Raw genomic sequence first — 9,600 nt, 5'->3', positions numbered from 1 at the left:
TGGATATTTCCACCTTGATCGGTACCAGCTCTGAACTATTTCCCACATTAGCCCACGTTATCGCACATTTTAATAATGAGGTTACTTTGACAAAGTGGAAACGGAAACTTGTAACCTATGCGGCGGAAATGCAAGCATCAAATATAACAAGAGAATTAAACATTGCATATTTAATGATGCTCCATCTACATCAGGTTGATTGTTTTGGGGCAACGTGCTTGATGAGAAGTGTCACAAATCATTACTGTGAAATTCTTTTGTAGTTCACATAGTAGGTGTAGTGTGGTTTTCAGCATGCACAAACACTAGAGCAATTTCCATGATTTCATTTTAGTTGCACTGACACAGGAAACCACTCCGTAATGTAGCTACCGCCTACTTCAGCATCTTCATCTGCTTGAGCATTCAAGACGCAGAAAGTACGTGCAGGTTTGAGAGAAAGTGCTGGCAAAGTCATGATGTGATCATTTAAGCGGGATGCAAACTGGATATATTCTGCTGTTTGGGGTATTTCCCATTTTCTTGGAGGGATGCTGTGTGAATAGCAATCAACGTGATAAAACAGGTATTTGTTTTGAAGCCAAAAGAATGTTAAATGTAAATGCTTTGAGCCTAAGGTGTCTTTCCTCCAGGCCCTCGCACGACTACGATACAGCAGCACTATCGAGTTGTGGAGGGGGAAATGTTTCTGATGCCGTGCACCAACAACAAGGTTACGTGGCACAAGATGCGAGCAGAAAGAGGAGAAAATGGAGACTTTTTTTTCGACTGTGGTACGGAGTTCCTAACCCAAGCCAACCATTCAGGAAATTACACTTTACTTAATGGGTAATGTCATGCTTATTTTTGTGTTTGCTTGTATCAGAGTAGTCCTCAAACTTTTTATGCCGACTGCCCTGTATGAGAGAGATTCTCACAATTTGCCACTTGATTTCCAAAGGATTCCGTTTTTGGGGCGTTTGTGTTGTCAAATGGCAGCACAATGTTCCTCTATCTGCAGGTGATGGACAAACACCGGTTGCCATGTTACAAGGATGAGGAAGCGGTTGTCACGCTGATTGCACGTGCAGGAGGGACCATCCCCTGCCCTGGATTCAACTGTACACTTAGCACAAGTGTGACCTGGTACAAGGTAAGACAGAGGCAGACATATTCAAGATTTGATGTAACGGAAACACCCGGGTGTTCTTTCTCTCAGGGTGACAAAAGTATATCAAAAATGCATCGTGCCAACTGTGTGAGGAACGGCGGGTTGCAGCTTTGCACAGTTAGCCAACATGACACAGGGCGATATTTTTGCGATAAACACTTTGTAGAGCAAGGAGTACAGTGGACCTTCAGGAGGCCTGTTGCTGTAACTGCCATACGTGAGTGCACTCTGTGGTGTATGAATGAAATGAATGTACTTTTTTTTTTTTCATTTTTATAGCTATTTTGTCAGTTTGACAGTATCCCCCTGCTTTTTGGAGGGGGGGGGTAAGGAATGAGTTGAGCACTGATACCTCGCCCATCCCTACTTAAATTGCATTGGCAAAACAATCATTGACTGAGATTTTCAGCGAATGATGGCAGAGGGGGTAAAAAATGTGATTATCTGAATTCCCAAATGCTGACTTGGAAATTTGTGGGAGTTCAGTCAGCTTGTTTTTTTCCCCCTCTATATAACTGTACAATGAGGTAACATTGTGAAATAAATAAAATAAATAATTGAATAAACAAACAAACAAACTTGTCTTTTCATCAGCCTTTGAAGAAGTGAGTGCCTCTCCAAGGATTACATTACCTGATGACAGCGCACCACAAGAAGTGGAGTTGGGTAAGCACTGTACATCCAATTGAAATCACCTTCCATTACATTTAGGCACAAGAAGTAACATTAAACCCAGTGATGGGCTGCGCTTTTGGTATCTGGACTTTTAGTGAGGAGTTACTCGACTTAGTCCAACTCTTGAAACCACCACTATCAATTGCATTTAGAGGAACCACTAATTCTCCCAGGTATGTATATATTATGATAAAGTGTTTTGTTGTTTGTTTTAGGGGAGCGCCACACGCTGAGTTGTCTGGTACATTTCCCTTTTGTGGTCAACTTTTCACCACAAGTGCAGTGGTACATGAACTATGGAGACGAAGGAGGCAAACGAAATCTGATGCAAACAGAGAGCCAGCGGTAAGTGTCATTATCTTTACAAATCCAAGCTCTTTTGTCACATATTTGTTTGTTGCTGATGATTGAGGGCATGTTTATGATTTTGACACATAAGTGACTTTCCATTTTGCCTTTCAGATGCAACAGGGTGACATTTGAAGAGTACTTGGTTACAACCAAAGCTCTTATACAGCAGGTGACAGCACTTCATCTGAAGCACACGTACACGTGCATGGCCTCAAACTCTGCTGGGAACAGCAGTGTCACAGTCAAGCTCAAGAAGAAAACTAAAGGTACATGTATACTGATTTTATTTATATTGTCACTTTATTGAAGTACTTTACATAACCAGAGGTGTCAAATCCAGATCCAGAAAGTAAAAATCCTGCCACAGGTACTTATAATCAACTAAGCCCTGAATCTTGTTTGCTTCATTTTTTCCGTGATTATTATTATCATCATTTTTTTGCTTCTTTTTCACTATTTACTTGTTTTTGTTTGCATTCCTTTCTTGTTTGTGATCCTTTTTTCTTGTATGCTTGCTTTTGCATTTCTTTTCTTTTGTTCGCAAATCTTTTGTTCGTGACTCAATTTTTATGTAATTTTTATCTTCTGTAATGTATAATTCGCTTTTCTTTCTTTCTTTCTTTCTTTCTTTCTTTCTTTCTTTCTTTCTTTCTTTCTTTCTTTCTTTCCCCTTGTTTTTTGTACGCATTTGTGTTTTGGACCCCAGGGCCACCATAATCAGCAGCCTGTTTACAACAGCTTACTTTATGCATTTGATTTACATTTTATGCTTAACTGTTACAACTGCAGTCGTTAAAATGTTTTGAGGGAAAAAATGTGCTCATCTGTTTTGGAAACTTGAAGAGCTTTTGGCTGAGGCTGTTTATTTTACAGGGTGGATGGACACTGAAAAGGTCCAGGGTTTGTTGGTCAGGTCAACCTTGTAGACTCAAGGACCTTTAAATAGCCAAATATACTATTTACAGGACAGTATTATAGTTTTAATAGACAACAAATATAACCAATATGTTTTATTTGCAGAAAAATGGCCATCACTGATTAGTTATCCAATTGCATCATTGCTGTTACTTGCTGGGGTAGCCATTGTTTTGCGTGTGAAATGGTTGGAACTACAACTTATCTACATTTCACGCCTGCAAAGTGAAAAAGTTGATGCAGGTGGGAATGCAACACACACGCACACACACGCACACATCATACATTGGTAGATTTATCAGTAGATGTCCAACGGACTTACTGCTGACATTATTCTTCACAGGATGTGGTTTCATATCAACTCAAAATTCTACCACAACAGGAAAGTTGCATTCTCAGAAGTGTCTATTGTCAAACTGGGTCATTCCCCCTAGATGGAATATAATGTGACATACAATGTGTATAGCTGCACATCCCTTCCCGAATTTAGCCTATTTTGATATTTCAAAGCAATAAAAACAAAATAATATATTCTGAAAGTCATTCTTTCAAGTCGATATTTAATTACTTTTTTCGTAAAGTCAACCCAAAACACAGAAAAAGGAAAATATTTTCTACAGATGCTACAAAATGTATATATCACGTCAAATTTGACCTGTGGGGTATCTGTCTTACCTGCCATTGGGAGTCTCAAAACTATGAAAAGACACTTAGGTATCATGTTAATCATAAATATGATACATACATAATACATAAATACTGTATGTATTTTTAATGGCCAGTGGGGCGGTGTTTTAATGAAGGCGTGGGGGTTACAGTTCCAATAATTACATCGCATTTGCACAGTTTCTCACAGACGGCAGCAGCTGTGAATTGAAATCTATTTAAAATCCCTCGTTTTTCCAAATAATTCATTTAAGTAATTTTTCCAAATAATGAATATCTTTACTTTTTCAGATGAGAAAGAGTTTGATGTTTTTTTTTCATACGTGTGGACCTCTCCACATCATGAGGCGGCAGGTTTGACATGCTCCGCGCAATCAAGTCCAAACTCACACGGTAATGGGACATGTTTTCAGGTCACTGTGGTTGGAGGAGACTAAAAAAAACCCAAATATTCATATTGCAGATTCTCCGTCCACCTTTGAACCATTCAATCTTGAGCATGTTATTGACAATTTGAGGCCACCTGAGGTGGTGATTCCCATGGTTTTGGAGGACTTGTGGGGCTATCGTCTCTGTTTGATGGAGAGGGACATGCTTCCTGGTGGAGGTGAGAAGATCAATTTTCAGTACACCTGCACATGAGTGGAGTCATGGTTTTTAATGACGTCTGTTTTTCCTTGGTAGCCTACACAAACGATGTGGTACATGCAATTCGAAGAAGTCAGATCCTCATCTGTGTTGTGTCTGCTGACTATTTGTCTAACAGCAATGCTGTGTTTGTTCTGGAATCAGGAATACAGGCAAGTAAAAAAAAAATACTCACACAGGCATTGTTGGTAAAAAAAAAAAAAAAAAACTTTTTTTCACTTCACTGGTTTCTTTTATATCAAACAAATTGTCATCAGACACTCTGATGAAGGCGGAAGAAACCGCCAAAACATGTCAGGTAAAGAACCTAAAACAATTTGTTTGATATAAAAGAAACCAGTGAAGTGATTAAAACAAGGAAAAACAAGATGAACTTAGTACAATTAATAACTTTTTTTTATTTAGAAATCATCCACTCTTCTTACACTAACCAAAAACCTCCCCAGGCACCACAGGTGTTCCCCATGGCTCTATCCTTGAGCCCCTTCTATTCATCACCCACCCAATTTCCGTTTCCACTGGTTCACATACGACATTCATTTCTCATCCATTACAATGTTGTATTCAATGGAAAATTAAACTGTGAATAGCCAATACATTAATCTATTGATATAATGTAATTTAATCACAGCAAAACCACTAACAACTTACTCTTTTGTATTGTAAGGTTTTGTTGCAGAGCTCTACTCTTAAAATTCTGCTTATATGGACAAGTAGAACTTCCGCATGTTTCGAACAGCTAGATTCACCTCTGCCCTCAGTGGTCCAAAGGGCCTTGAAGGTGCTTCCTAGCCTCGACTGGAATTTGGGACAAACTGAAAGCGCCACCGGCAATTTCTGGAGGTCACTAAAGAAGGCCTTACCCAAACACAGAGTAAGAAGTGTCACTCGAGTCATTTCCCATGACCCTTTTGGAAACAATCTTAGAGACCAGGATTTAAGAATAGAGATGCACTGAGATCACTTTACATTTGAGTGCTCGTCAATACAAATCACTCATCCATGACATGAAAATGTCATTGTGATGAAAATTTGGTTTATTTAAAATAAATCTTAAAACATCGACATGCAGCTTATGTTATTTGTGACATGAATAAAATGTGTCAGGGAATGCAGAAAATGAAACCTTAATTAGAAATGCACGTGTATGCGTGTCAAGTACAAGAAGTATCATATCGAGCAAGATAGAAATATTGTTAGATGGCAAAAATTGTTAAATGTTAAAATGAAACTGCAATGTTTTCACGCGTTAGTGCAAGTGTTTGCATTTCTTATGGCAAACAGAAACGACTCAAATATTTTGCAAAATGTTTATTGGACTGTTTGTTAAAACGCTATATCATGTGTAGCTAGAGTTTAGGTAACCAATTGTGAATTCTAAATGTTATAATGTTGATTTCAAAGTTGCAGGTAACAGAAAGCTAAAATCACATCGTGTCAGTGACTTATGTTATTCTTCCTCAGGCTTCCTTGCTTTGTTTTTTCACGGGTGCTCCTTGTTTATGATTACCATTAGCAGGTTATTTTTTTAGGGAGCAGTTACGTATTTGCATGATTTCACACTGAAGACAGATGATTCCATTTTTCGGGCTATTACTAAACAAACAACAAACATTGTTGTGGTGTAATTTCAAAAAGTGATATTACACCAAAATACAACAGAGGAGGAATAGGGTGAAGGATAAGATAGCACGCGCGCAAAAAACAAAAAAAACCTAACTAAAAGAATCTGTCAAAGTCACTCTTGGATATGACATTTTGATCTAAGTATTAGGGTTGCAAAATTCTAGAATAGCATCAAGCTGGCACCTTTCCACAGGAATTAAAGGGAACAAACCAGTTTATAAACTTAAAAGTTGGCTCATAATAAGGAAGTTATAGTTGGGCGAAATATATTTTAGCAGTGTCCTGACTAAAACAACCAGGCACAGCGGCACCTTGCATTAGCAGTGTTCAAACATACTAGTATTTGCAGTCAAGAGCCATTGCTTTATTAATATCCATTAATTGGAATACTGTATTTCCCAAGCTTCCAATGGAAAGTCACCACACCTCTTTGCAACCCTGCTATAGATAAAACAAATGCCAAAACAAAACACAATCACACTTATATTTACATGTATATGCACAGCGGCTCAAAGGTGAAGAACAGCTGGCCAGCTATGCATGAAGTAGCAGGAAGGTAAGGGAGCCATGAGGCTTTCATATTAGCAATTAGATGTCATGCTCAGCACACACGGTTGTGTTTTTTCCATTGCTCAGCTCTAAGGTCATAAGGCGAGAACGCTAAAAGACTTAAAAGCATGGTGGGGCATGGTCAAAGCAGAGGCTGCAATAATTTAAGCCTTTGTAGAGATCTCGGGTGTGATTTTACTGAGACTTGAGATGCCATGAGTGGCAGGAAAAGGATTTGCTTCATTATTTGTCTGTGTGCGCCTTCAGCTTCCTCTCCCAAAGTTTTTGATTATCAGAGAAGCCCTGCTTGCCCTTGTTGAAGGAGTTTGGTCCTGCTGATGTCGGAGTCTCCCTAAAAAGATTTCAGATAAATAACATGTTAAAAGCTGACGGGACTTGACATACAAATGAATGCACTGTAGTAAGATCCTAATTTTAGTAACGTTTTATGATTATTAGTTATACATTTGTCAAACACTAAAGGAGAAATTGAAACTTCCCTTGAATTGCAAAAAAATGAGTAATGCACTGTTTTAAAATAAAAAATAAAAAAATACAGCTCAACATTTAATTCATGTGACTTTCCCATAAATGCCACTAGAGGGAGCCCGCATGCTACACTTTGTGAATTACTGGCCAAGTATTACTAACAATGAAAATAGCGATTTTGACAGTAAATACACCGCAATGATATCAAAGCAATGCAATATTTCAAACTCATCTTACTACACTCACAGATAAGGATATCACAAAAAAGAAATCATGTCACCAAAGAAATATGTGGGGGTTCAAAAATGACCAGACAGAAGTAAAACAAAGTTGTCAATGTACCTGCCAATGTTTTTCATTCTCATTTTTGCCTCTGGGGGCATCTCCTCAGGTTCGCTCTGCAAGGTGAGAACATTTTATCAGCTCATTTACATTGGTGGTCTTTTAGGCCATGCTTTTTACATGTGTTTTTTCTGAGAACATGTCAACAGGAACAGTCATGTTGTAAAAATGTCGTTGTCCGTTAGAGACGAAGAAATAAAGACATGTCTTCTCTCAGCACTAAAAGAAAAGCAAACATCTGCTTTACTACATCTTCTTGCAGCTCGAGTCATATTATAGGCAAACTTCACAATACCTCGATTACATTTCGAAACTATCAAGCAAATAATTTATCAAGGACCTTGCAATTTTGACGTTTTACAGAGCAAAGGAGACAGGTTTAATGACTACACCCCTACCCAGAAATGGGAGGGGGAGCTCACCACATTTGAAGGCCAGATGTTTAGAAGGTTTCCCCATTCATGATTGTCTAGTTAGTATTAAAAAAAAAAAAAGTACAATTGTCTTTGGCAATTCTTCCATTCCAGTACTTACATCATCATCCTCGTTGAAGACGGATGCCAAGCCAAGCTTTTTAGGAGGGGCTGTTGGTACGGGCTCTTTAGGTTTCTAAAGGCAAAATAGTGAGAAAAGAGGGGGGATTACATTTCACAGCATAATCCATGATTACCTCAACATATTTCCTCAAGACAAACTCTGTATTGCTAGTCTTCATTCGGGTCTCGCGGAGTGATCTCGAGCCTAGCTGATAAACACTTTCTGGTTATCTCTCAAGGACCTAAAAAAATATATCTAAATTTTTAAAAAATATCTTGCTTTGCCTCAGGTACCTTGTTGGCTGGTCTTTATTTTTTATGATTTTTTTTATGTCAGCTAGAGTGATCCCTAGCCAATATGCTGTGACTTGTGGTGCCTAAACTCACATGGACTTACATGTGTTTATATCTGAAGAAAATATAACATACAAGATGAGGCTGTGTTTCATTGTTTACTTATCAGGCATGTGTGATTCTCTACTCAACTAGCGCATGTGAGTAGTTTTCTCATCTCTACATATAGACAAACATTCCCAGTTATATTCACACCTAAGGATAATTCTGTGTCTTCAACTGATTGAATGTGCATGTTTTTAGAATACAAGAGGGCTTCCTCCTGTAGTACCCAAAGAAAATAATGCAAAACTCTACACAGGAAAGCTGAAGTCTAGATTCCAACCACAAAGCTCAGAAGGTCCCCGGAAGATGAAGCTGCCCCTCACGACCAGCTACTAGCTCAACAAGTAAAACAATCAAAGAAGCAAACCATAACTCACACTTGCTCCAAGCTTGATCGATATAGGATTTGACTTTATCCCAGTGTTGCTGCTCGTGCCGAAACCTATTTTGGATGCTTTGCGAGGCGCTGGTGGATCTGACGGAGTTTCGTCCTCATCTTCAGATGAAAGATGCTGGGATGTGCGTTTGAGTTTGCTCGCTCCTCCGCCCACCGTGCTACAAGAGACAGGCTTAGTTTTCACTCTGCCTCCCTCCTCCAGCGGCCCTGCTTGAGGCAAGACAACTCACCAAGGTGAACAATGGTTTTGTTACAGAGCTATAAAACATTACCTGCACTGCTATGTTTGTAGCCACCAAATGTGACATAAAAAAACGTCTAAATTTAGGTCATGCGTGCACTGCCCAGTTTGAGATAGAGTTGAGCAAAGCTACCTATCTCAAATACATTTTTGCCACTTGTAACCTTAGCGCATAAGCACAGAATACGATGACTGGATACTATTTTTTTTGCAATTTCAACATACGATGGTATCTTTGCTAAACAACACGACATGTTAGCGCGTTAAATTTTCGGATGGGCACCACAAGTGTCATATTTCTAATCGATTGGGGAATATGGTAAGCAATGCATACACAGACTTAATTAAAAAGCGTGTTAAAATGATTGAAATAGCACAGATATCACCTCCGTCGTCGCGGCGGTCTCTCCTGCTGCGTTCGAAGTTCGCCATTTTAACTTAAATGGGCTGCAGTCCGCTTCTTCTTCGTTTTAGTTTTCATTCCGAGCGTCTTGGCGCCACCAACGGAGAAATTCCGTCCCTTGTCTATTCCACTTTCATTCAGTTTGTTTATTTTTTGAACACCCTTCGACTATTGAAAAATGGAAATGGCATTAATTTTATTTGTCCTGGATAT

General features: G+C 38.9%; 2 protein-coding genes across 5 annotated transcripts; one reads left to right on the top strand and one right to left on the bottom strand.

Moving 5' to 3' along the window:
- The first annotated feature begins 299 nt into the window (after positions 1-299).
- Positions 300-7,410, top strand: LOC148400442 (interleukin-18 receptor accessory protein-like). Of its 4 annotated transcripts, none has more exons than XM_088370615.1 (12): positions 300-565; positions 633-828; positions 979-1,132; positions 1,199-1,367; positions 1,745-1,816; positions 2,041-2,170; positions 2,288-2,442; positions 3,197-3,334; positions 4,049-4,150; positions 4,221-4,364; positions 4,442-4,613; positions 4,797-5,204. In XM_088370615.1, the coding sequence occupies exons 1-12, from the start codon at positions 478-480 to the stop codon at positions 4,993-4,995; spliced, it is 1,719 nt and encodes a 572-aa protein (XP_088226741.1). In that variant the 5' UTR covers positions 300-477; the 3' UTR covers positions 4,996-5,204. The 4 variants fall into 4 exon arrangements, with proteins under 4 accessions (XP_088226741.1, XP_088226740.1, XP_088226742.1 ...); XM_088370614.1 differs by having other exon boundaries at positions 339-565; positions 4,442-4,557; positions 5,073-7,410; XM_088370616.1 differs by having other exon boundaries at positions 397-565; positions 633-773; positions 1,001-1,132; positions 4,442-4,557; positions 5,073-7,410.
- Positions 5,702-9,474, bottom strand: pcnp (PEST proteolytic signal containing nuclear protein). Its single transcript, XM_088370626.1, has 5 exons — positions 9,371-9,474; positions 8,724-8,950; positions 7,946-8,020; positions 7,412-7,467; positions 5,702-6,932 (listed from the first exon to the last, which is right to left on the bottom strand). The coding sequence occupies exons 1-5, from the start codon at positions 9,414-9,416 to the stop codon at positions 6,824-6,826; spliced, it is 513 nt and encodes a 170-aa protein (XP_088226752.1). The 5' UTR covers positions 9,417-9,474; the 3' UTR covers positions 5,702-6,823.
- Between the last annotated feature and the right edge of the window lie 126 nt (positions 9,475-9,600).

The sequence above is a fragment of the Syngnathus floridae genome, chromosome 3 (assembly GCF_059516105.1).
Source record: "Syngnathus floridae isolate MCC-2025c chromosome 3, RoL_Sflo_1.0, whole genome shotgun sequence".
In the NCBI taxonomy this organism is placed as follows: Eukaryota; Metazoa; Chordata; class Actinopteri; order Syngnathiformes; family Syngnathidae; genus Syngnathus; species Syngnathus floridae.
The sequence above is the reverse complement of the archived record's forward strand: the minus strand, read 5'-3'. Positions and strand labels throughout refer to the sequence as shown.